The following is a 26,678-nucleotide window of genomic DNA, read 5'->3' as shown; positions in this document are numbered from 1 at the left end:
CTCGGGGGCTGCCTGCTGTGGCCGGAGAGGTGGCCGAGGTGCAGGGCTCCCCCTCCTTGGGTGTCCCAGGGGACAGCACGGCAGGCTGAGCAACTGCTCCTGCTTGCCCCAGAGGAACAGGGAGGTCTCTAAAGGAAAGCAGGGCATGATTCAGGCTTAGTTAAGCAGGGAAATCCATTGCTGTGTTTAACCTTTGAACCTCCTTCCTTACAGCAGCCCACATGTGCTGTGCTGGCTACCCTAAGGGGCAAGGATGTCTAAGCAGGGGGCTAAGCCGTCTTATGCCAGAAAGTGTCGCGGATGCCATGCAGAGAGGAGCAGGACTTTCTCTGACCTAGAGGCCCTTTGCGCTCACTGCAAAGGCGGGTTAGGTGGAGAGGAAAATACTGAGGAAAACAAGAGGTAAGAGAGGCAGAGCAAAAAAGAGCAAAGCAGGCAGCGGAGGGGAAGCAGGCTGAATTCAGCACAGCCTACTGATAGCCAGCATCAGTGCAGAGTCCAAAAATAGCCCTTCCTAGCCATAAAAAGCTTACAGTTTAACCTAGACAAGGGACAGATGCAATATCGTGTGAAGGGTTTCCTTGAAACTGGAGTCCAGGGCTGGGTGTGACTGTAACATCCATCTGATCCCTCGGAGTTAGACCCCGGCCGCTGGCTCGTGTCGCAGGGCTTCTGTTTGCCCTGCAGGCGCATGGCCCTGTGCTGAGTTTAACCCGACGGTGAGGTTTCCGGGTCATTTGTCTGCCACTCTCGTATTATTTGCAGTAACTGTTTGCTTGTAGTCCCTGGGATCTGCGCTGTGGAGAAGCAGGCAAGGGGGGGAAATGGGAATTAACTGCTGGTTTGTCAGTGGGACCAAGAGGGGCATTGAGCTGACCCCAAAATGCCCCGGTTCCCTCTACCAAAAGGCAGAAGAAACGTTTAACCCTTTAATTTCTTAGCATCCACCTTCTAAATGGGTAAAATTCAGCCCCAGTGTGTGTAGGGCTGGTTTAGCTGCACCCCCGCAGAGCAGAGCAGAGCCAGCTGCTCCATCAGTTGCTGGGTGGCTTCCCTGGAAAATGCAAGCAGCCCAGCTGCAGTCCAACGGCAAAACCAGCTCCGGAAGCCGAGCCCACGCCAGCAAAGCCAAGACTAGTACAGCTCCAGATTTTTTAGTCCTCGCAAGACACTATGCAAAAAATAAGTCCAGGCCAAACGGCAGGTTTGGCAGAGCCAGGTTATTTCAGCAGGGCACGGGAGCAGAGGCAGCTCTGGGGACACGTCTGGTGTCTGTCACAGCTTGCGAGGGGCCTCCTCACCTGTGGCCAGCTGCCCTGGGACAGGCAGCACTGTGTCCCCATGGCGGAGGAGACACAGCCACCCTCCAAGCAGCACAGAAAAGCTTTTGAGGAACGTGCAAGGGGCAGCAGGTCCCAGCCCCCTGCCAATGGCCTTTGTCACTGTGCCACGCATCCCCTGCCCCGTCTCCGCGGGCTGGCACGCTGCGCCAAGGGCACAGGGACCGTTTCTGTTACCATCAGCAGCAAGGAGGAAAGGGAGGCAGGAAATGACCCTCTGGGGACAAGTTGAATCATCTCTCTGAAGTGCCCTGGAAACCCTTGCGCAGTTTATTTGTGTGCTGCAGGCTTATTCCTGCAACGCCTGGCACGAGCTGGCACATCACTCCCTCCCGCCAGCCCACGGGAGTACGAAAAACCGAAGGTGGGGAGCCGGCGGGGGATGCACCCTCCCCTTTGCATCCCCCCGCCACCGCTAAATGACTGTCCACGATGACACAGTTTCAGGTTGAACTATGTGGGCAAGAGGGAAGGTGGTTCCTTTCTTGTCACTGGCAGATGTTAAAAGATGTTTCCACTGACTAAAACCCCACTGAACTGTTTTGCACCTGCCTGGAAATGTGGAAATGCTCTTTGAAAAAATCAGGTTTTTCTACCAAAAAACTGAGGTGACTGCTCCCATCACCTCCTCGGTCCAACAGCTTCCCGGAGGTAGAGGCTGGAGCATCTCTGCCAGCGGGGAGGGATCTGCCTGCAAGGCTTTTGAGAACCGCCCGCCTTGAAAATCCTGAAGGAACTGCACACAGTTGAAAGCTTTGCTCATAAGTCCGCCCCTCTCCAGCTCTTTGCATGGAAAGCCGAAGGCAGGAACCCTCCCAGCCACGGAAAATAAATAAACCACCCGCGCCATCTCCCGGCTGCCGAGCCAGGACACAAACCTGCCCCGAGCAGGACCTGCTTCTGCACACTTGGGTCCTTCCCCTATTTTAAATCAAGATCCCATCCTTTTCCCAAATGATGGGGCATTTAGTCACTTGGCACAGCGCTGCCGCAGCTGAGCACATCTACCGTCGGCAGCTACATCAAGGGACACCAGGAAAATGCTGCATCCTGGGGGCTGGTCAGCTCCTGCTCCCCGGTTTGTGGAGTCCATCCTATGAACCAGGTGGTCCAGCCCCTGGTGCAAGGGCAGGAGGACTCCTGAGCATCTCAGCTCTGAACTGGCCTCACTGATGTGGAGATGGACCCAGGCTTGTGTGGACCGCTCTTTGGGAAGCCTCCCAAGTCCAGGTGACATCTCTCCGGCAGCTACAGAAGGTCAGCAGCCCCTGGGCTCTGGTGAGCTGCGAGGAGGACTTGTCTGGGAATGATGGATGTTCGTCCTGTCCCAAGGAAAAGTGCTTTGCTCACTGAGATCAGCCAGCCTGCTGCATCCAGAGCGGGCGCCTCTTCCCAGGAAGGCCAAGCCTGGAAAGGAAGGAGGCAAGACGAGGAAAAACAATGGCTGGGATCTCTTCCTGGGGCAAAGGATGCAGCTTTTCCTGGGGCTCATTTAACAGAGGCTAGATGGATGCCAAGCCCTGGGAGGAGGCAGGTGTTTGCAAGGATTTGCTGGATTTGGAGAAGCAGGTTCTCCTGGGAGGTCTGGGCGGGCCAAGCCCCACGTCCCACCGGTGAGCCGGTGCCAGCACTCCCTGAGCTGGCATCAGCACCAAGAGAGGAGGACCTGGGGCTACCAAAGCGTACTGGGTTTATGAAGGTTGGAGGTTACTGCACCCTTCTCAGTCTCAGGAAAGAGGAGAATTTAACCTCTTTTATCCCGGCTATTGCATCTTCGTTAGCATCTTCTTTCTACTGCCATAACATCAGGGATTACAGAGTGAGGAGTGTGATTCCTGCCCAGGCTGGTGGTCTGCCAGCAGATTTCCCTGGTAGGAAGGTCAATATTAAGCAGGATTTGTACAGGAGCTAAGCAAATTTCTCAGTGGGACATTAACCCCAAGACACAAAAGCAAGTGAATGGCAAGAAACTGAATTTTTTTTTCATTACACACGAGCGTTTCTAATCGGGACCTCCTTCTGGTATTGATAACATCAGCAGGGCTAAAGGCATTTTTTAGTGGGCAAAATTGGAGATAAAACAACTATTAATCTCTAATTTCCACGCAGAAAAACAGACTGAGTGCCAAACTGACTAAACAGGAGGAGCAACCAAGAGCACCAGGTTTCCAGTGCAGAGGCAGCGTGCGCTCGCTAGCTCTGCGCCCAGGAGCCAAGACGCCTGCGATATGTTCCCCAAGCCGCTGAGGTCCCTGGACTCTGTGTGCTGTACAAATGCTGGCAAGTTAAACCGTCAGCTTAAATGAAAAACCAACAACTTAAGGACTCATCAGGCTGAACTAAGAGCTGGCTCGCAGCAGCGCTTGTGGGTGACGAGTGGCCGCTCCGAGCCTTTCTTCGTGCTCTGTGCTTGGCACAGACACAAGCCTGGAGTGAAGGGATCCAAACATCTCACAGAAGGGCTGATTTTCACATGTTAAAGTGCTTATCTCAAAGCAGTCCAGCCCAATGCTTTTCCAGCGACATCCGACAACCAGTGGAGGCCAGTACTTATCCAAAGCCCTGTACCTATAAAATACTCCCCTGCTCCCCGAGCTTTCGAGCGGATATCCATCGGGGCCCTGATCGTTTCCCATTACAGATTCAGGTTGGATCGGCACCCCATCCCCCATGCAGCGAGCCAAATTTGGCCTCCATTCAAAGCTCCCATGGCATTTTGAGGAGGAAGGAGGGCTTTTTCTGTAGGAAAAAGCTGCTGCAAACAACACTGCAGCTCCTAAAGGAGAAAGCCAGAAACTCAAAAGGATTGGCAAATGCCTTCTCTGCCTTGCTTTGCAATGGGAAGACAGAACAAGGGCCGGTAAGGCAGCTGGGACGGATCCTTCCTGCCTACCTGCCCTCAGCCGGCACAGTGGGTGACCCGACACGGTGGGTCACCCGGCACGGTGGGTCACCCAGCACGGTGCCCCATGTGACGGGGTTGATATCTGAGATTGCAGTAGCTCCTGTTAGAAGAACTGGAGCAGAGTTACAGGGACTATTTTTTTCATGCTGTAATTTAACTCCATGAAGTAACCTAACCTGGAGGGAGCCATGACTCGAGGCTTGCTGAGCATCCTTGACCTCACAGCTGTGTTTTCTCCGCAGCGCTTTGCAGGCATATAGAGATGCAATGGAGGTAGAGTCCAGCACGTACACCGACTTTATTTCCTGCGATCGGGCTGGTCGGAGGAATGCTGTCCACGACATCCAACGAGATGCAACCACCATCAGCATGCGCAAGCTGACCGAGGACCTAGGGGACCTCGCCGTTGAAGGAGCAGGTGAGCTGCCGCAGACACCAGTAAGCCCAGCTCCTGGCACCCAGGCTGGAAGGGCAAGGCACAAAATGGCAGTGCAGCTAACCAGTGCTGTCTCTGGGGGCATCACGCAGATGCTCAGGAGGAACATCCCATTCCTCGTTGCAGTCAGCGCCTTCATGCTCGGTGGGTGCTCAGCTAGTGGGAGACTCCCCGGGCCGAGGGGCTCTTGCAACCAACCACAAAATGTCCCGGGGTTCCCGGCACACGAGCCCTGCATGCTCCAGCCAAGGCCCTTTGCTCGGCTGGTTTGTAGAGGCACTGGTGCTCAAACAGGACACAGACTGACCAACAGCCTTCCCAGGGCAAATTACACATCAGATATATCTTGGGCTTTATAAAAATCAGGTGTGGGTTGGGTTGTGGTTTGCTTTTTCTTTGTTGGTTGTTGTATTTTTATTTTTTTAAATCAGCCTTAAAATAGTTCCGTGGTGTTTTAAATAACAACAGAAATAATTTAAAACACCACCAGCCATCTCCAAATCTTCCCCCGTAGCCCAAACATGGCAGCAGCACCACCCTGCTCAATACATGCCAACCAGCTGGCTACAACCAGCGTAAATTGGCCGTTCAGCGCCCAAGCAAACCAGCCAGTCTGATTTCACTAATAAGCCACGAAACATACAGCACCACTGCAGGGGATAAACTCATTTTTTGCCCTTTCTCTTTTACTCCTCCAACCTACAATCTGTAACTATAAAAATACTTTAAAACCCATTAAGCCAACGTGTCCATGCTAGCACATGTCCATCCACCTGTCCATAATAAGCACAAATTAGAGCTCTTCTAACAGAGGGCAACTCAGGTAGCTGCCAGGCTGTGGGGCAGACATTCCTGGAGCGCTTGCAAGCTGCAGTCACAGGTTCGAGAAGGAGAGCGCATCCCTGCCCCGAGGCTCCCTCCCAGCGTGACCAGATGTGTTGAGAAGTGACTGTATTCCAGGAACGTGAAGGGAGAACCCAATACTCTTAAGCCAAATATCTGGCCACGGGAGGGTAGCGATAGGTCTTCAGATGACAATCTAAATAAAATCAGCTATATCAATTACTGATCGCTTGTGTCCTCAGCAGGGTGTAACCGTGCTTTCTTCCCAATCCTCCCTTCTGCAGAAAGCCAAAGAGATGCCACTTCTTCTGAGAACGACCCTGGAGCAAGACCAAAGGGGCAAGAAAACAGCCCCTCCCCATGACAGTGTACAGGGGTGGGATGGGCAGGAGGAGGGCCTTGCTGTGAACATTAAACAAGAATTTGCTATTGAATCTGCGGACAAAAGCCAACCTGGAACAGCAAGTTGTCTGTCAAATGCCTCTGCTGCAACCATTTTTGTTTAGAGAGCCACAAGATGCTGTGCAAGGACTGGCACCTCCAAAAGACTTCTGCTCCCATCCCTAACGATTTAGAGCAACACTGCCGTGGTTGTAGTGATATGAGCCATTCTCAAGATGCCTTAGCTGCAATTTTCCCCTAGGGGAAAAAACGATTTCAGTAATAATAGACACATCAGACTCTCCTGTCCAAGGTACCTTCCTCCTTTGCAAATTTAGACTATTATTTATTCTGTTTCCATAGATTAGAAATTTAGATTATTGGTTTTTCTAAGCCTCACCCTCATCTGCATCTTAGACCTGACCTGGCCTCTGGACTGTCCATGCGGCCCCTCGTCAGGGTGGGCAGTGGAGAAGGGACCCGGCCAGTCCCGCTGCCTCCATGTCAAGCACCACTCACCTGTGCTGCTGCCGCTTAGCATCAGGAAAGGACCAAAGCACAGCTCTGTGTGGACGAGCTCCACCTACAGACCCAGCAGCACCAGCCACAGGCATCTTTTTCTTCAGGTTCTAGCATTTTAAGATATTCTTAAGGGGAGGGGAGAAACAATTTGCTGGTTTGACTGTTGAAATTCAGGCTTAACTTTGCAAGCTGTTAGCTGAGATAATCTCTGGTAGGATCTCACACCATTCTCTCTTTTAGGAGACATGTTTTGTGTTAAAGATGGTTTGATAAAACTATATAAGCTGTTGGAATAAATAACACAGCCTTTAAGTACTGAAGGTGTTTTTTTCTGCCTGGATGTTTCTTCTTCCTCTGTTTTGCCTTGTAGCTGGTTGAGCTGCAGGGTGGTTACACCAGCATCCCCTAATGGGGAGGTAAGCAGCTGCATTACAAGGGAGACCCTTCCATTTGGGTCTGTGAAACCCCACGGGTTTGCAGCACCCACGTGGAAGCAGATGTAGTTGGACACAGAAAATGCTAAAAGTCTGCCCCCACTTTCCCAGGTTTGCTGCCAGGCAGCGCTTTTCCCACGGGTGTTTCATACCCTGGAGGTGTTTAAAAGACGTGTAGATGTGGTGCCTAGGGACATGGTTTAGCGGTGGCCTTGGCAGTGCTGGGTTAACGGTTGGACTTGATCTTAAAGGTCTTTTCCAACCTAAACGGTTCTGTGATTCTATGATCCACCCGTGGGAGCACTGCTCCCCTCCACGTTACCACCCCAGAAGTCAAGCACGAGGCTGGCTTGGGACTTGGTGGAGTGGCCCAGACACCAGCAGAAGAGGTGCCGGTGGGAAGAGGCATCTTCCCTCTGCAGCACAGAGCTACGAGGACACCGCTGGTGTTTCACCCAGCCCAGGCAGAGCCGATCCTGCCAGAGCTGCGGGAGGCAGCTACAGCCTGGCTGGGATGAATGGCCGGGGCAGGGACAAGGCAGAGCCGGCCTGAGAAATACTCTCCACTGGTGACACAAGGACAAGCATCACCCTGACAGCCTAGGGAAGAACTGTATGTTACGAGTTTGAGATTCATCAGAGAAAACAAGACCATAAATAAGCAGAGAAGCGGCTGCCAGACAGAGGGACAATTGTCTGTGGGCCTCTGGGAAGCAATGGCCACGGGGCCGGGACAGAGATGTCCATGGCTCCAGCCCCCCACAGGAAACAAGGATTTGGCAAACAGGTAGCGGCTGCATCTGCTGCTTTGGCAGCTGCAAACCAGCTCGGCTCCCGGAGCTGCCTGGATACTATTGCAGCTCCGTGCCCGGACGACGGCCAAGAGCCTGCTCCCATTTCCCCGTGCTGGGGGGCAAAACAGCAGGTAGCTCCTGGACTTGGCTGACTGCACGTTTGGGTCTTTAAGCCCCATTTCCAGCTCTCCTCACTGCCACTGAACAGTATTTTTGGCTCATGCTGACACACACAAAGAAAGCCGAAAGGCAATGCAGAGGGACTGTGCACCACGCAAGACCTCCAGCAGTCAAACATGGGCTAATCTTAGGTCTCCTTGGTCAGAAAATATCTGTTCCAGAATTATATTTAGGCAGATGATTAGGGACCCGTTGGCCAGCTACCCTCAGAGGACAGGCGAGAGGCATCAGGTTCCCTCCGCAAGTGAAAGAGCCAGGTCAGCTGCTGTTGCCATTGTGCTGAAAGACCAAGGGCACTGGCTTAATCCAGCCACATCCTGACTTGCAAAGCTGCTGAGCACAGGGATGCTCCGAGCCCTTCATTTCAGTGGAACACAGGGGCACGCCGGACCTCCCGAAACTCTAACCAAGCACTAAATGATCAGAAAGTCTTTCAGCAAACACTCCCCTGCCTGAGCTGACAGTGCAGTCCAACAGCCAGGCAGCCCAGGCTGCACCGCTTTGGGCTCTTAGCATCAACTGACTGTGCAAAACTCAGGAGAGGGGGGGGAAAAATTGTACACTATTTTTGATATGTGCTTGAGAAAGTGAAGAGTACACAGTGACGGTGCTGCCACTTCTAGCGGTGAGATACGTGTCCCTTTGATTACTGAAGGGAAAAGGACATGTGAGGTTGGAACAATGTGCATCCATAAATCCAACTTGCCTGTCCAGCGAGCGAGCAGGGGTACCTTCCCTCTGGCTTGCCCTGTGTTAACTTTCAAAGTGCTCCGACCTGGCAACAGGAGAAGGCAGGAATCGGGCTGCCAAAGCCCCCATCACACCTACCGATTATCCCTCGTGCTCTAGCAGGGCTACGATGGCTCATGTTGTGGACCACGGACCACGGTTCCTAACAGTCTCCCTTGAACAGAAAGGCAAGAGGTTTATCTTTTAATATAAATTTGTTATTTTATTAAACAGGATTAACAATCAACTGTCCAGAATCCAAACAAGCAACTCCTCTTCAGAAACAATTTTTGCAGAAAAATTACCCAAAAAAAGCCTGGTTCTTACTGCAATCATGTTCTTAAAAGTGATGCTTTATCATTTGCTTTATAAAAGTAAGAAATTCACTCTCCCATAACCATCTATCTAGCTAATATTTATAGGTGTATATATGCACCATGTACTTCAGAGATGAGTTTTTTTACTCAGAAGACAAATATGGAAGCCCAGAAAGAATGGAAATACTCCCAGCACGTGGTCGCTGCTGGCTGAGACCGGACCAGTCTCACACACTGTCCGTGGTAATGGTAACCACGGCCCCTTGTCAAAGGCAACTTTTTGGTACAGTATCTTTGGAGTAAGCATCTCGGCAGACACCTGGGATGCTAAAGCACACCACATACTCACTTAAGAAAATGACGGTCTCCTCTCTGGATGCACGGCTCTATTGCATATTAAGTCAAAATACTACAATACACCAAAATTCCTAAGCAATTTTGGTGAGTGTTTCTGTATAAATTCTCCACCAAACTGAAGATCTGACTTCTAGCCAGCGTTGTGGTTGAGTGAGAGAAGCAATTCAGATGGGACCTGAGTCAACATGTGACATTGGGCCCTAGCTTATTAATTTACTTATTCAGTTTTAATAGTGCCTAAAGATTACATCAAGTCAGGAAGAGGGCAGAAGGGTTAAAACAGGCAATCAATCATGTTTTTTTCCAAGTCCTAAACAAAGATAAAGGAAGAGCAAATTGCAGTTCACAGGAATTCTCCGGGATGAGTACAAAACTGGGAAAAGTCCCAGAAGGCAGATTTTGGCCCAAAATGGTAAAAATATATTCCAACTTCCTATGCATGTGAGAGCATCGTCATGGCCAGCTGTGAGCACAGCTGGAGCCTGAGCCCAAGGTGTGCGCTTCTGCGGCAGTGACGCTGGGAGGCCTGATACACGGCAGTCCTTATCCAAGAAAGGATACCCAAAAATTGTTTTGTTTTGTTTTTTTTTTAAAATGCCCTTCAGACCTGTGCACGGGCAAGAGCACCAGCTTCCAGCTTGTTCTTGTTCCAGTCTTGTTAGTACAAGACTAACGCTGGGTAAATATAGCTGTGGCCAAACCCTCCTACCCACATGGATGGGAATAAAACCTCTGTTTCTGAAGCGCCTGCTCACTCCCTGTCAGCACTAACACACCTTTTTCCTAGAAAGGCGAAGATTAACCGAGGCCACAGTCACAGTTAAAGGTGGTTATTTCTGCACTGCAGACAAGGGCTAGGCAGGTCAGTGGGGCAGGACAGATAAAGCAGGGGAAGAGGGAAAAAAAAAGAAAGCAGGGGAGGTTCTTCTGTTCGCATTTGCAGTACGGATGGAGAAGGGAGTCGGGCCAGGAGGCAGTTTCGGTCTGCTTGCACAATAGCAAGATAGGAAGCTGGATATCCATTTGGGAGAGAGTTTGTGGGGGTACAGGTAGGTGTATGTGATAGCCTGATTCTGCTTAGGACTGTAAGGGTTAACACAGGGGTGCCAGTAATTGATACTGACTCCAGGCACCTTCTCAGCTTCTCCCCGTGCTCCCGCTAACACAGAGGAGAGTCAAGCACGCATGAAGAAGGGCCACCGCTCCATGCTGGCTCGCAGGGATGGGTCACGATGCGTTTGGGACCATCCCGTAAGCGTCATACAGCGTGTCCAGCAGTTCCTGCTTTTCCTTCTCAGGTAAGAAGCTGGACTGAGCTGCGTTGATGTTCTGGGGAGGCAGAGGGGGAACACAAGGGAGGCATTAAGACACATCAGACATGAACATGTGGTTCTGCGCATCCCAACATCTGGCACTGAGCAGCCGCAGGCGAGGGAGAGTGTAAAGTTTCCACTCCAAGATTCATTTCCACAGCCTCATTTTGCAGGGCAACAGTCCCAAGAGGAACGAGGCAGGCACAAGTAAAAGTCTTTAAATACTTTGGAGTTTTTAAGATATGCGCTTTAGACCCGCTCCTACACTCCCAGCTCCCCTTCGGACAAGAGCCTCTCCCCACACAGCAGTGGTGGCAGCCTGATGCGCCGCTGCTGGAACACAGCCTGGCTGTGCAACGTTAACGTGCTTGTATGTCTTGTGCAGGGACCTTTCTTTTATTACACAGGAACAACCTGGCTTTTGCAAGAGCAGGAGGAGAGGACAGCTGGCAGCCAAACAGCTGTGGATCCAGGATCCCAGAGCTCAGGGCTGTCCTTGTTCCCCCTTCTAGACCCAGAGAGTGATGTCTGTAGGAGAAAGGGACTTGTTCCTCCAGCCAGAGCCGAGAGCAGGACTGATGCTCTCTTGTAAAGTGCATCCTGCACTTCCCAATCCAAGCAAATATCTTGGGAGACACGTAGGTGAAAGTGCTGAGCATGACTCTAAATGCAAACCAGGAAAGCTCCCCCTGGTAACCAGGTTAGTCAAACTGTTATCCTGTCCTTCTGTCTTGGGTAAGTAATTAGAAAATCAAGCAGGTAATCAAGAGACATAAATGACTCTGCGCACCAAAAACGAAGGCAGCAGTCACTTTGTTTCCAGCTCAGTTGTTGCATACTCATGTTATACGTGCAAAAACCGCAAGCACTTTCGTACCTGCCGAACCTTTCTAATTTCTGGGCCAGGCCTTGAAATAACCTACCTGCAATTCCAAATCCAGAAAGAAAAGCAACAGGCGCCTTCCTTCCTTACTGCTAAGACCTGCTGTGAGGACATCAGTGGACAATTTCCACTCCGACCTGTTACCCATAAAGCCCAAAGCAGTCAGCCCAAGTGATGCAGCCCCTGCAGAGCCCAGCCTGCACTCGGATCCCCCTGCTCTTCCCACCCCACAGCGCTCCCCGCATCCCCCTCCAGCCAGCTCAGCAGCCGCCCCCAGCCTCGTCCTTAGAAAGCCAGTGCAGGATTTTCTGATTTCCATTAAAAAACTCTTCCGCTTATAAAGAAAAACAGCGGGTTGTTCCGGGCTACACCAGGACATCAGCAGAGCATGCAACTGAGGCCGACTTACCACTCTCTTGAACTCCTCTTCAGTGAAGCCCATGTAGTCCTTCACTATGCTGTAATCCTTGTCAATATTGGAGTTAAAGATGAGGGGGTCATCCGTGTTTATAGAGTAGTTAGCATGATCCTTCCTAAATCTGTAAGGAAACCAGGTTGAACCGGTAGGTAAAACACTGGATATGGCACTGGTCATGCACTTCTCAGGGTAAAATGCAGTAAAAGCAAAGACCTCGCAGCTGTCCCTGCAGCTGGCATTGCTGGACACAAACACAGGGCTCGGCTTGTCTCACCACCGCTCTGCACCGCTCTGCTTCTCCAGTGGAGAGAGGAGCAGAGCATCAGGGTGTCTTGCTTAGAGGTTCCGCAGCCTCAGCTCTCACCCACAAACTAGGGCTAATGGCCGGTGTGCAGCATCTTGTGCCCCACAGCTCAGAGCAGGGGCAGGAGGGACAGGACAGCCTCCCCGAGGGACCCCCGCACCCCCTCCAGCTGCACCAGGCCCCTCCGTGCCAAAGGGTGAGGATGTACCACATTTTCCTGAGCGGTTAGATGTGCGTTACCTTTGTAAAGCAATAAAGCAGCTATAATCAACCCAAATCCTGGTTATTTAAGACTGCACATAATTGAGAAGTCTTACTGTGCTACGGGGTGTTTCCTGAAGTCCGGGAGACATGCTCCAGTAAGATAACTGGACCAAGGGCAGACCTGTTTGGGGGAGTTAAATACAAAAACCAGAATCAACCACGCAGATCTGAACCACAGCTGTGTACGTAGATAGCTAAGCACGCTGGTAAAGCCCGATACAGGTTTAGAGCTTCGTTCACAGCTACCCCTCAGTGCTGCTCCAACGGAGCAGTGCATGTCCCAGGACATGGATGCGAAGAGCCCACAGCCCACGTGATGGCAGCAGGAGCCGGTGGGATATTTCCCATGGCCAGTCAGCCACCAGCCATGTGTCAACCACAACTAAGAAACCACTGGCATTAAGTATATACATATATATTCCATATATTAGTTGGATATACTCATTCAGGGGAAAAGCCAAGGAAATCTGCCTATGCACAGTAACTCCCAGGCACTTCCACCCTCCACCCAGACAGGCTCCAGTACAGCAGCCTGCTTTGCAGGAGGAGAAGCCTGCGGGCTTGAGGTATATAAATTAGTGAACAAGCTGCCCAAAATTTATCCTCGGCCAGAACAGGATCCATTTCTCTCCGGTACACACCTCCTGCAAGCTGCTGTGCTCACAGCAAAGATCACAGCAAAAAGCCAGGCGTCACCACCATTTTTGCTGTGGAGCTTTAGTCCAGGTTCAACGGCAACGTCACCATACATGCGGTCAGCACTTGGGTGTCAGGTCGTGTCCCTGGCTGTAGCACAGCCCAAGCAAGGGCTGATTTTCCACTCAGACAGCAGCTACCTGGCTGTCACCCTCCCACCACACATCCTTACCTCAAAATGCATCTTTGTTCTCAACAGCTCCTTGTAGAGCTCAGGGTCCTCCAGGACATGGTAGCCATGGCCAATACGCTCGGCCTTCAGGAGATAAACTGCCTAGGGAGCACAGGAAAACCACGTAAAGCCTCCGAGCACCAGCTCAACTCCTGCCTGCCCAGAGATCCCTGCCCCACCATGGGTGCAGCCCGCGCCACCGAACCAGCTCCGGGGAGATCCTTCTCTGAGCCGTCGGGGCCAGATCTCTGCCCGGGTCCCCGATGTTTGCTCTGCTATGAATACGGAGAGGACTTGGGCTCCTCTCTCCCCAGTGCAGGGGATGCAGGGGCACTTCCCACCACTGCCCTTCTATCTGCCCCGAGCTGGGAGCTCCTCGTACCTCCTTGATCATGGCAGGCGGGCCGGCCTCTCCAGCATGGACAGTACGATGAATCCCGCATCTTTCAGCTTCCTGCAAAGCAAGGGAGGACATGCTCCTGTCCCATCACCCGCAGCAAGGTCAGCAAACCCCTGGGCTGGCACCACTCTCAGGGGCACAGCAAGCAACAGGACTCTGCATGAAGAGCCCCCAAACCACGAGCCCTGCACCCTGAGAGTTGCATGCTCTCTGCTGTAGCACAGGCTGAGAGAGAAGAGCTCAGCGATGCCAGAAGCAGAGAAACTTAGAAAGCCTGGTTACCTTCCCTTGGAGCCCAGCCAGACTCCTCCAGGATCTTTTAATACCGAGTGAGCTCACCGCTGTCTCCTCTCCAGACAGCAGCAAGCTCGAAGCTCTCCTTCCTCCACCCACTTGCCCTTCTGCATGAACCTTGCAGCGATTCCTGGCTTTGCAACTTCTACCTTTTTGGCAAGCTGCAGCCAGGTGGAAGAATTTAAAAGCCCCCAGGGCAGAGATGAAGCGATGCTCAGACCCCGAGTGCCTCCCTCCTGTAAGGGGCTGGGGACGGAGACAGCCCAGCTGGGAGGGCCCTGAGGGTGCAGCTTTGGGGGCATTTCAAGATGCTTTCCATGGCCACGCCAAAAAATCCCTTGCCAGGGCGGCCACAGACCACCTGGGCTTTGGGAAGCCATGCAGCCTCGAGGGAAGCCTGGCTCCTGCCTTGCTGGAGAAGGGCCACCCAGCCAGCAGTGGCGGGCAGGCTGCAAGCCCCATCTCGCAGCAGATGCTCTTCCCGGGCACCCCTTCAGGGCTTTTCACTCATGACTTTTTTTTTTTTTTCAGTTACTTAATTTTCAGCTCCTCATGAGCTGCACACCCAGGCCCAGCGAAGGTCAGGTCAGGCTCTGCCTGGGACGTCTACAGAAGAGCCCTGTGTGCATCGACCTGAAAGGCACTCTGTGCTCCCTACATTTAAATGAGTGTTGATTTTTCCCAAACAGCTAATTTTTGCCACTTTTTTAAATAATAAAATCCCTCTGGCTGAAGTACCAGACCAAGAAGAGAGACAGACTCACACCAGCACAGAGATTTTTTCCACTTGTTTCTACACAGGATGAAGAGAAACCAGAAACTCTCACCCCCCCACCTCCCAAGACAGGCATCTCTAACTATCCCAAGAGGAGCCAGGGATACAAGCAGAGGGGTCAGGAAGAGCACATGCACCAGGACCCTTCCCCCACCAATGCTCCTGGCTGCCGAAGCTTGAGCCCCTCCATCCAGGAGGGAGCTCGTGTCTAACGTCTATCCATGGGCATATCTTCCCTGCAGTGCTTTAATCCCTTTTTCAGCCCATTTGTCCGAGGACACATGGTGCTTCCCTTGGCTTCTCCTCCAAGGATCCCCGCTTCCTTGGACATGGTGGTCCTAGGATCCTTGGCTCTACACTTCCCGGTGCTCCTCCGCAGCCAGCAGCCACAGTTGAATTTTCGCCATTATCTGCTCTTTCCCCCCCAGCAGCCCCGAGAGCTCCCAGGCAGAACGTGCCTGCCCAAGGGACATCACAAGTCTCTCCAATTTCCCTGGATGCATTACGTACCCCCCAGAGAGTAGCAGCAGTATTTGTGGGGATGTACTTCCCTGCCACGCAGGCCAAGAGGGGCCAACAGACGGGAGCGGGGTTTGCTTCAGCATCTCAGAGCTTGAGCGAGCCCCCGGCACAGCGACAAGATGCATCCTTCAGACGGAGGAGTCTGGACCTGTGTACTGCTGGCACACCAGGGCAGGCTGAGACACGCCTGCCCGTCGGTTAATAAAACCCTGTGTCTGCGTCCCAGTTTATAACCACTCAGTTCATCCAGCGTGGCACAGCAGCACAGGCAGACCTTGTATCGGCTCCTGCTGACAGGGGCAAAAACCCTGAGAAAGCCCCGCATCATTTCAGCCCTGAGTGCTGCTTGCAAACCACTGTCCTTTTTAGTAGTGATGGCGCACAACCTCCTCTCCCGCTGATGCAGGGGACCAACAACCCCAAACTCCCACCACCAAAGAGGAGCGAGGAGCAAAGCTTCCCCTTTGAGCCGCTGCAAAGCGCTGAGGTCTAGTGAGAGCCTCCGATCAGGCTCCTGAAGCCATTCCAGTGTTTGCATTTGAGATGATCAGATAAAAGCACTCCAAACGTGCAGCTTCTTCTCTGCTCCTCAGGTATTTCTGCCAGACTGGAAAGGCCAGTCTCTTCCACCTTCAGCCATGGTTTCACCGAGCCCCAGGAGCAGACCCCAGCCGACAGCAGCGGGGTGCTGCCAGGGGAAACATGGGCTCCATGTTACTCGCGTTGCACTCAGTGCTACGGGGTAGCGTGCCGAGCTTCAGCCCTAAGGCCATGTTTAAGCAATGATGCCTGCCATTAATCATTTAGGAAATATAAACAAATACTTTTGCTATTTAACAAAACGTTTTTAATAGCTGCAACGAATTTTTAAGCTGTCCCAGCTGTTTGCAGTCTGAATAATATACTGCGTGTCCCCTCATGCATGTCCCCCTCAATATATGTTTTTCTCATCATTTCTTTTAAGAAGCTTATTAAACAAACCTCGTAAGCCTTCTTATGCTCGGAGGAATTCTCCACCTTCAGGGACTCATCCCCAGCCAGGTCGATGGCCACCACAGAGTTGTTTCGATACTTCTTGCAGAGCTCCACCACCTCTGGAGACCAGCCTGGAAGAGGCAGCGCCAGGGTTCAGGAGAAAGCATTGGTATGAGTCTCACCTTCAGCATTTTTCTAAACAAATCCTGGTCATATAACTAGAAGGCTAGAGCTATTTTCTTCTGTCTTTCCTAAAATTTGACGCTCAAAAAGAAAGCTAACAAACTCCTAGAAAGGTCTGCCGTCTTCAGGCAAATAAAAGCTGCCAACTGATTAGTCCATCGTCAATCAAAGGGAAATCAAATGCATTTACCAGCTATAAAGCTGCTCCCATCATGTTTTTCTGCTCACTTTCGGCAGGGGAAAAAAAAGAAAAAGAAAATAGAAAACAGAAAAAAACCTCCAAACACGGTGGGGACTCTGCAGTTGGCCCAAGGTAAGCCGAACTGCACAGCCCAGGTGCTGTAACGTGGTATGCGGGAGAAATCCCTCAACTCGCTCCTGAGCTTTCACCCCGTCCCAGGCTGGGCAAGGGGGCAGAAAGGGAAGAACCGGCCCGTCAGACGTGTTGTGTCACAGAGGAGTTTGGGCTGGGAGGGATCTCTGGGGGGATCTCTGACTGTACAACAGTCAGCCCTTCCTGTTGCAGAGTATCCTTGACTCCCCCAGACAAGATGAAGGATGCTACTCCTGGTGGGAAGGAGCTGGTCAGCCTCCTGGAAGGCTGACCTTTAACACTCGCAGAGTTTTTCTCACTGATGCCAAGAAGATAAGAGAGTAACGAGCGGCCAACGACTACTTCAGAGCTATCTCTAATCAGGATAAAGGATAACCTCTGAGAAAGGACATGCATCTACCAACTCATTTAGCACTTTGGCCTTAGCAAAAAGGCCAAGAAACAGAGATAAACGGTGATGTTAATAATTAACATGCACCTGCTGTGTACACACAATCCCAAAATCATACAAACACATAAGAAAATGTGTGCAATTTCATCTTCTTTTTTCATCCGTTTCCAACTCACTGGGTTAGAGCCATTGTTGTATTAACAAGTAAGAGTTGGTGCCCTGGCAGGCATGAGAATGCCAACTCAGTTGTTTGCACGAGCAATCCCTCCTGCTGTGCAAGCGCACGCTGCGTATGCCCTCGGGTGCTCCCGCCACCTTCTGCCTTTACCTCTTGTGTGTTGGCAGGGACTGTAGTGTGACACTGCCTTACAGCTTTCCAGTTTCTACAAAGAAAGAAGTTTTCTTCCTAGAAACCAGAAATTTAAGGGTCAAGTTTTCCAAGTACTGTTTGGGGTTGATTGTGCAGGCAGGAAAAAAAAAAAAAAAACACTCTCAAATCTCCCAGTTTCCAAGAATATAATTTTTTACATTTCTAGACACAAATTAACCGTATACTCATTAGCAAAAATCTTTCCACCATCTACCCTACTAAGCCTACATAAAATTGTTGTGAGATATGAAGATATTCATAACAAAGTCTTCACATAGAACAGCTACTGTCATACAACCTCGCTCTGACTGCATCTTTACCTAGAGGAAGATGCTCACAGAACTCAGCAGCCCAACGAACCACTGGAGGCCGGGTTTTCTTCCTATTCTGGGTCACAGCACCCGTTACCGACGAAGTTCAGAGCTGCTGATTTTATAAAAAATATTTTATATATGTGTCTTAAGTATATTTTACTTGTGTTTTCAGCTTAAACCAGATTCTCTGGCTGGCCCATGGTCCAGGCTAGTGAAGGAGTACGCTGCTCCCCCCACGAGCAGGGAATGTGTGAGATCTCACGCCTGGTCCTCCCGTGACCGTTCGCTCTCGGACCCACCAGACGGTTGTGGCAGACGCAACTGCTCACTGTGGCAATGGCCCAAGGAGAGCTCCAGCCTTTGGGCAGGGAGCGAGGTATGAGCAGAAATCGCACCTCCCCCAGGAGAGGACAGAAGAGCCCGCTTTGTCTCTCTAGCAAGACCTTTCAGATACTGGCTGTACCCAGAGCCCCCCACTCTCACATCCAGCTGACCCTTTCCCCATAGTAAAGGGAGCAGAGGACCCCCACCAAGAAAAAAACCTCCTTCTCAGCACTGTCTGGTCCCGCATCGGACCCAGGGCTACGGGACCGGGGCTTTCCCCACATTTCTGTGGGGACCTGAACCCAGGGGACGTCACACCCCGCCACGCGTCAGGGAAGGGGAGCAGAGCAGCAGGGGAGCTGCAATACATTACTTGGCATATGGCGCATGCAGCATAGAATAGACCTGGCTTTGATGCGGAAATCCCTTTCTCCATCCTGTAGTCCCTGATTTACGAGGTTAACGACTTCATCTGGAGTGAGGTCTCCCCTGCAGAAAAGAAAAGCTGTCAGCGAGAGGCCGGCGACCCGCCAGGGAAGCAGGCAGGAGCCGCAGGTCCAGCCCAGCATCCCCACGGGACACCCCACGCAAAACCCAGGCTGTCCGGGGTCCCGCTCGCCTTAACATCCAGAGGAGCCCGATGAGACTGCCCAGAGCTGAAGAGCACCTTTTAAACCCATGCCATGCCCAGATTTACAAGATGATGGGCACAAAAGCATGCAAATATGATAGTAAGATTTAGAAAAGCCTCGGGGAACTGGATGCCAATCCTGCCTGAGCAGAGGAACCTGCTCTTTGCCAGAGCGTCTCATTAGGGGCACACACCTGCCTGCAGCTGGGCAGGGACGAGCATGGGGGCACAACGCCCACCACAGCACATTTTGCAAGGGGCCACAGAGCTCAGCACTGATTTAATCAGAGGCACACATCATAGTGGGGATGACAGGTAAAGAAGGGATCAGATTGCCAGCCCCCTCCAACATTGCCCACCGTCTCTGCCAGCTCAAATTCACATTTTGCAGGCAGGCAATCCACATCTGAACGCTGCTTTCCCTCGCACAGAGACCGGCTTCAGCCAGAAGTTTAAGGACGGCTGCTCTGCACATGCAGAATTAGGTGTCCAAAGCAAGGGACGTTAAAACATAGCAGCATGCAGAGATATTATAAGAGGAAAAATCCTATCGATGGGGAAGAGAGGTGGAAGAGTGCCGGCGCTTGCTGCGTTGGAGGAGAGAGGAGGTTTGGTTACTTCAGACTTTGAACACACGCTGGCTTCTCCATGCCCGACCAGCCACCCGCCAGCTCCCCGGCACGGCGGGATCACTCACTCGGCTTGGCCCCAGGGGATGGGATCCACGCGGCAGTTGGCCAGGAGGTGAGGGCTGTACCGGACCTCCACGTAGATGATACCTTCTTTTGCTTTCGTTTCCACGAGCTCGTAGGCGATCCTCCTCACCGCCTCACGGTCACCCCTGCAGGGACAGCAGTGGGACCCATCACCGGGGACTCGTCACCCTCAGGGCACACTGGGGACGGGTGAGGTGACCTCCAAGGCCGAACAACGTTAGCCAAGGGGTCCTGCCAAGGGTTGAGGGGGAAGAAGCAAAAAGCGGGGTACTTACGCAATGGCAGGCATATAGTGATTAAACTTCTCTAGAAATTCGGTAAGTGTCAGTGGTGTTTTGTAGCTAACATGCTTCAGGAGATCATCAACAGTGCTGCCAGGGAGAGGAACCCCTCTTTTCCTGGAAATGAAGCCACATGTTACTGAAGGGGAAGGCTATCGCATTTTTAATCAGTCTATTTCGTACAGCAATTGTGTCCCGAGCTGGCAGCATCAACCTCCATTTCTTCACAGAAAAGATACAGCACACGTTGTCCTTCCAAAATCTCCTCGCAGATGCAGCCCTGAATCTCAGCGGGGAGGAAGGCAATCCAAAATACAGGCAAAGCACAAACAAATCAAAATACAAGCCCAGACTGACCCGGCAGGAACAAAGCCAGAGCACATTTTAAGCTTAAGAAGGAGTTCATCTAAAGGGGCTCTGGATTACTTCTTAGCACCGCCTAGTCCTAGCGGCAGAATTGCCAAAGTTCTTTAAAAAAGTTAATTTCTACTTATGTAGGCTCAAAGGCTTGAAAAATTGTGGAGAGGCTCCCAGGCAGAGAATCACAGGCGCAGAAGCGTCGTGGCTCACGGGCTTAACGCCGGCAGCTCCTGCGAGCGAGCCGGTTCCCAAGCCAAATATCATGGTGGCATCTTCTCCGACAGGGACACCTCCCACGCAGGAGCAAACGGCAGTCCCAACAACCACTCTCACCAAAGGGATGGAGATGGTAAAGCCCACCTAAACTCTTCCAAGAGGGAAGAAGCTGTTTGTCCCTGGAGCACCTGGACTCCCGGGTGGGTGGAGGTGTCCCCAGTGGGGTGACAGCCAGGCTCGAGGGGCCTGCCAGCCAAGGATGCTGCACGCTTCCCGGGCAGGCTTCGCCACCCCCACTTCACAGGCTGGCACTCTGCCCACGAATGCCAACCTGAATTAGGAATAATAACTAGACATTTGTTTTTAATCCTCCTTCCTGCCACAATGAATTACAGCCAACTGATGGATCTCTCTGCTAATAGCGACAAAACACCACAGACAGCTTTAGCGTCCCGATGCCAGCAGCCGTCCCGATGAGCAATCCGCAGGGAAGCAGCCCAAAGGACCCCGCTCCTGGGCCCAGGGCACATTGCTCATTCCCTGCCCAGGCAGGAAGGAAACCAGCCCCACGCTCAGCCTTCACATGCAGTCTGCAAAGATTAAGTTGCTGGCATTCGAGCAGGGGACGTTCATCACTGCCAAGGCATCTGTTTTCCTCCCCTCCTTGCCCTTTCCATGGCACTGACACATCGGTCTCTGCTCCAAGAACTGGCCCGTGGTCTTCTTCCACCTGCCCAGGGAAAGTTTCCTACAGCAAAGCCATTTCCCTGACCTCTTTCGCGTGCTTCCTGAAGGATTGCCTCCACACAGCCAGCGGCGACAGCACTTTGGGATGATCCACAAAGCAGAGACGCTGGAGCCAGGCCTCCGACTGAGGGGGTCTGGTGGATCTTGCCACCATGGCTTTGGGAGCTGCTGCCGCCCCATCCAACCCACCTGGTAGCTGGGAGCCTTCCCACAGCAAAGCTGCCCCAGGGGAACGTGCTCGTGCCTGCCAGCACCTCGGCGTCCTGCCCAGAGCTACCTCCAGCCACGGGCAGCACCACGCACACCGTCCCACCACAGAGAGGGCACCTCTCCTGGGGACACCCAGTCCCATGAGGGGTCTGCCATGGCTCTAAACCCTTTGGCTAGGCAGGGGGGATGCAAAGCCTGACCCAGACCTTGCAGAATTGGAGCCAAAGCTGCTAAAAACGTCAGAGTTCAGCCACTGCCCAAGGGGGCTTGTGCATCCCAGCAGCTTCAGGTTATTTGTACGTGGTCAGCCACCACCTGGTAAATTTATTTCCAGGTCTTTACCTTTAAAAATAGACCACAAGCAGCTTTCTGTGTCCAGGGTGAGGTTATTAAGGCAGTCCCCTACAGTCTCCTATACTGCTCCATTGCTTTTACATTTGTGTGAGCGTTAGTTCTGGAGCCCATGAATAGCAGAGCCTTGCTCCACCCGAGGGCTGGCAGCTCCGGGGGATGCCAGGGCTGTTTAAAAATAAGAGGGAACTCGGCACACACTCGGGCAAAGAAGGTTTCTGCCCTAAGCAAGAGAGAAGCACGGATCCTCAGATGACTGGTGTCTCCTGGGCTTCAGGGCTCCTACAACCCTCCTGGGGGACTACACCAACATTTGTCCTTTGCTGGCAGCAGAGACCCAGCAGAGCCCCAGGGAGTCAGCACCAATTCTCCTGTCCATCGGGACTTGTATTCCAGGCCTGCAAGCCCACCAGCGGCACGGGCAGAGCCAGCAGGAACTCTGACTCAGCTCGCCACGCCAATGTCCTGCAACAAATGAGATGGACATCTCTGATCCACCTTCTTTACTCTGACTGCACTGCAAAATGTATGGCCACTCCCTGCAGAAAAAGCTGTAGAGAGATTATTTCCCCCTAGGATCGCATTGCCTTGGAGTCTGCTGGGCTCACAGGGTGCCAGAACCACTTCCCACCCTCCTCAGAACCGATTTCCTCCCCAAAGTACCAGAGTTGTGCCTAAGAGCTGTTTCCTGAAATCTTTAAGCTTGCCACTTTCTCGATCTGAGGCTATCTGCTAGTCTCCATTAGCTTTTTGAGTAGTGACAGCTGGAAGAAGTCTTAAGTTTATTTTGCTTACAACCATGGAGCCAGGTCCTTGCACCAGTTAATCATTCACCCTGGTGCTTCCCACACAAGCTACGCTGAAGCAAGAAGATGCACGTGGGCTCTGTCAAGGAAACAACCTCTCTAAGTCACTGCCAAGTGCTTTCCCAGGTCACCCTCACACGAGCACGACTCCTTGACTGCTAGCACCAGGCAGACAGCCTGGGGTTCAAAGGCACGCAGCAGCAGGGCAGGGAGGCGCACCCAAGCTGGTTTTTCCTCCCAAGACTGTGGTGCGGCACCACCACCGAGAAGACGCTCCCAGCCTGCTTTCATTTAACTTGCTTTTGCAATTAGGAACGTGGAAAAAGAAACAAGAATACACTGATTCTGCCATTTCCCAGGTACACTTCAAAGGCAGACAGCTCTGTTTATGAGACATCTTCTGTACTTTTCCCCCAGTGGCTCCTCTTAGCTTGCCTGGCTCACGGGACCGATGACCACCTCGCTCACGCTCCTGCTACCAGCGCAGCCCCGCTGCAACATCGCCTTTTGGGATGTGCTCAATATCCTCGCACCGTGCAGCCAGAGGACCCGTCTGTGCAGAGATGAGACCAGCACCAGCCAGGTTTGCTGCCTCCACAGCAAGGGAGAGAGCTTTCCCAGCCTGCCAGCACAAGCTCTTCTGTTGGAGAACTGGACAAGCAGAAGGCATGGGAGTAGGGACTGATGCTTTTGGACTTGCAGCTCCCAGAGCTTTCTTCCCCCCGCAACTCACCTGCCAAAGTGCAAGATTGTTTCTGGTCTAATGGCTCCATCCAGGTGGACATGAAGTTCGACCTGCAATAAGATAAAGAGAAATCAGCGAGGTACTCCTGGAGCTCCAGCAAAAGTTTAGAGATAAGCAGCTGGTGCTAACACAGGTATAAATGCAGCCAATACGGGGACAAAGTCATGACAAGAAAGCACAAAAACATTTTTAAAACACCATCATTATAAAGTTTATTTTTCAATATCTAAGTATTGTTTGTCTAAATATTTTCTTATTGCTGCTGCAGCTCACACGCTTAATGGATCTTTAGAAATTTATTCTGTTTCCAGTAATCTTCAGGAACTGCCCTATCCTTATTTAGCTTGCACGGTTTGGAGTTTGGGAAGAATGAAAAAAACCAAAGCCTAAGCACCTGCGCTTTCCAGCTGGCTCCTTCTTGAATCACAGACACCCAAGCATCAATTAATTTGCAAGACCTTTGACTTCACTTCCAAGAATCAGCTCCTGATATGTTGTTAATTACTTGGTATTATCAGAGCATACAGGCTTTCTAATCCTACACATGGAGTCAGTCCCATCGTACAAGGTGCTGTGAAAAATAAAAACAAGAGTTGCCCTGTAGAGCTAACAAGCCGGTTTCAAAATAAAACACTTAAAGTTTGGCTCATTAAAAATGGGACAGTAACTTAGATCACTTCACTCTGAAACCCTGTTTCCTGATTATTGCTGAAACAATGAATTTTGGAGAAAGAGCCCCAGAAAAGCAAAAGCAAGTTTTTTCCGTTAGGCAGCTGGGGCTTTTGGAGGAACATGACAAATGTAATTTGGAAGTCAAACTGGGAAGGAAAATATTAGCTGTAAAATGTTTCAGCTAGATCTTCATATTTCCAGAACTGTTTTCTTTTAAGCAACGGAATAGCCTACAAAATACATATTTAATTTAATTTTATTTTTTTAATGAAACTGTAGAGCAGCAAATACACAAAGTTCTTGTTAGTTATAACATTGTCCAAATTTTCCTGCGTAGATGATTGCTGCAGGATGCTGAGGGTAAGAATTGAGTAGGATTCAGAAGAGGGCTGGATATTTGCATAGATAACTAAACCGCCCAGGCTTACTAATTAAAACCCACCAACCCTCCGGCGTCAGGGTACGTATCAAACAATAACTATGAGGAGCTGGAAGAAAAATGAGTAAGCGGTCCCTACAAGCAGGGCAATGCATAACTGTCCGCCTCAAGACCCTTTCGTTCTCCTCTGAAGCACCCGCACCCACGAGCAGCTGATGCGAGCTCAATGCCGCTGGCCCAGCCCCCGGTGCAGGGCTGGCAATGCCCATCGCTGGGACGAGCGCCGACGCCCACGAGCTCGCTCCCACCCCCACCTCCTCCCGCAGCCCGAGGTGTCTGCCACGCAGGTAGAGACACCCGTCTTCTGACTCGCGGTCAGGGTTTTCATTGACCGCTTCTTGCTGCAAAAGGCCGTCATTGCTGAAGTGGGCCAGGGCGCGGGTTCGGGCCACCTGCATAGGACGGCCATGAAGCTACCACTGAAATGTGCACTGGTGGGATGCGAAATGCAGGTGCCAGGCTCAGGGCAGCTTGAGCTACTGAGCCTGCACCGTTGCAATCAGCTGGCCCAGGGGTCACGTATATCGCCACAGACACCACTGCTGGCAGGTTGTAAAAAGATATCCCTGTCACTTCTCCTACCCTTAAGACACGATCTGAATCTACGGGGATGAAGTTTTTAAAAGGGCAAAACCTGATCTTTCCCCCCACCTCGAGTTATGGAATCCTGCTTATGAGGACTAAATGTCCTGAGAAGCAGCAGATAAAGTAACAGACTACGGACATGATCTGCATCGCCAGATGTGGATGCCTGGCACGTTTTCCACTCTTGAGCTGCGATTCCTATTTCAAAACCATGCAAGCTCCATTCCCTGAGGTTTTCAACAGCCCTTGTGACCTTCTGATGGAGTTACAAGCTTGAAACTTGCTCATGCTTGATATAAAAACCAAAGAACCCAAACCTAGCGAGGTCTTCTCACTCCAAACGTTTCTCAAGCAATTTTGAGCACCCCTCAGCAGACTGAGGAGCTGAAGCAGACTCAGACCAGAAAATGCTTGGGTGCATCCCGACATGACACTTCCATCAATGTGAAAGCAAATTCAGTGGCGTCCTTCATCCATGCAAGCCACCTCCTTCTGCCACTACTGCAGGCGAGATGCACATAAAGCAGCAAGGTTCCTCTCCAACACCAGCAACAGGCTCTTCCTCCCCTGCAATGCATTTCTTTGGGTCTGGAGGGACCTAAACTAAGTGCTAAGAAACACTTGTGCAATGCTGCTCAACCCAAAAAGTTGTGGGGTTGACCTCAAGGTCAGTGCTCGGGGGGTTGTTTTCTGCAGCTGAGAACTAATCTATGCTATTTAGATTACCAGAGGATAATCAAGTGAAGAAGTAAAGGTGTGCCTACAAGGGTCTCCACCAAGAGCCGGCCCTAGATAAGGATGCAATCAGCAGAGGCACAACCGAGCAGCTCAGCTCCCCCAGGCGCCTTGCTCGCAAACCCCGCAGGTTTCCAGGTCTGCGGGAGGCTGCTCGCTGCAGATTACACTGCAGCTCTCTTCCCGCGTGTTTGTTTTGGGTAAACAAAGCACAAGACTTTTCCAGATACAAGTGGGTGACATGACCTTGCTTTAAGTCAAGGAAAGTACCCAGATAAAGATGAAAGTTTTCTCCGAACTGTGACTCCAGGAGGCGATGCCTGAGCAAGCAGAAATAAGGTGAAGGCAGGAGCCCAGCACCTCTTCCAGGGCTCTGCTCCTCGGCACACAGAGGTCCACGCACACGTGGTCTCCCACCCCAAGCCCTCCGGTTTATTTGGAGAGGAAGCCTGCGCGCACAGATTTAATAAGGATCTCAACACTTGGCCCAGGACCCCAATGGCACCACGGGCTGCACCAGCACTGGAGCCTTCAGCCGTGCCAGGACCAGCGATGCCTTCCTTTCTCACAGCAAACCTGGATGTGGTAACGTCTGTTCTGATGAAGAACGAGAAAGGAGCAGAGCTCTCAAACGCTTTCCCAGGGCAGGAGCACTGCTCTTCCCCTAGATGCAGCGAGGACCCTCAGGACCACCTTTGGAGGGGGCTCAGCACAGTATAGCCACCCATCAGCCCTTCTTCTGCACCTCCACAGCGCTGCAGCTGAGAGCAAGTTCACTGACCGCCAGCCAGTGCATCAAAAACCGTAGGGCAAGTCAATGAAATCTCCGAGTTTTACTAAAGAGTTGTCAAAAGCCAGAGGGACGAGTTCAAAAGACATAACTGGCCATAAATTGTGTGCCCTCAGGACAGACAACCCCCAGCAAGGCTGTCAGAGCAAACTGAGCACTTTCCATTTTTGTGCAAAAAAAGTTTTAGCTCAATCATGGCACGTGACTTGTTAGTGCAGATATCA

The 26,678-nt window shown here is 51.7% G+C and overlaps 2 protein-coding genes across 3 annotated transcripts in view; one reads left to right on the top strand and one right to left on the bottom strand.

Moving 5' to 3' along the window:
• Window positions 1-6,745, top strand: part of PKIG (protein kinase (cAMP-dependent, catalytic) inhibitor gamma) — a 17,570-nt gene extending 10,825 nt beyond the window's left edge. For both annotated transcript variants that reach the window (XM_009326711.1, XM_009326712.1), the window contains exons 3-4: window positions 4,488-4,663; window positions 5,809-6,745. In XM_009326711.1, the coding sequence (XP_009324986.1) occupies window positions 4,513-4,663; window positions 5,809-5,888 (231 nt within the window). In that variant the 5' untranslated portion in view covers window positions 4,488-4,512 and the 3' untranslated portion in view covers window positions 5,889-6,745. The remainder of the gene's footprint in view (window positions 1-4,487; window positions 4,664-5,808) is intronic.
• Window positions 6,746-8,768: 2,023 nt separating this feature from the next.
• Window positions 8,769-24,742, bottom strand: ADA (adenosine deaminase). Its single transcript, XM_009326834.1, has 11 exons — window positions 24,599-24,742; window positions 23,222-23,283; window positions 19,793-19,915; window positions 19,499-19,642; window positions 18,544-18,659; window positions 16,261-16,385; window positions 13,671-13,742; window positions 13,289-13,390; window positions 12,474-12,541; window positions 11,844-11,973; window positions 8,769-10,567 (listed from the first exon to the last, which is right to left on the bottom strand). Exons 1-11 carry the CDS (start codon window positions 24,740-24,742, stop codon window positions 10,466-10,468), a joined length of 1,188 nt encoding a protein of 395 aa, XP_009325109.1. The 3' UTR covers window positions 8,769-10,465.
• Between the last annotated feature and the right edge of the window lie 1,936 nt (window positions 24,743-26,678).

Source organism: Pygoscelis adeliae, unplaced genomic scaffold (assembly GCF_000699105.1).
Source record: "Pygoscelis adeliae isolate BGI_AS28 unplaced genomic scaffold, ASM69910v1 Scaffold286, whole genome shotgun sequence".
NCBI classification, from domain to species: Eukaryota; Metazoa; Chordata; class Aves; order Sphenisciformes; family Spheniscidae; genus Pygoscelis; species Pygoscelis adeliae.
The sequence above is the reverse complement of the archived record's forward strand: the minus strand, read 5'-3'. Positions and strand labels throughout refer to the sequence as shown.

Bases quoted from the DNA above. Each gene is read 5' to 3' on its own strand.
- ADA (XM_009326834.1), bottom strand. From the start codon at position 24,742: ATGCAGGTGGCCCGAACCCGCGCCCTGGCCCACTTCAGCAATGACGGC. The intron at 19,916-23,221 runs GTGAGTTGCGGG...CTTCATTTCCAG, and splicing joins ACAATCTTGCACTTTGGCAG to GAAAAGAGGGGTTCCTCTCC. The intron at 19,643-19,792 runs GTAAGTACCCCG...CTGTCCCTGCAG, and splicing joins CACTATATGCCTGCCATTGC to GGGTGACCGTGAGGCGGTGA.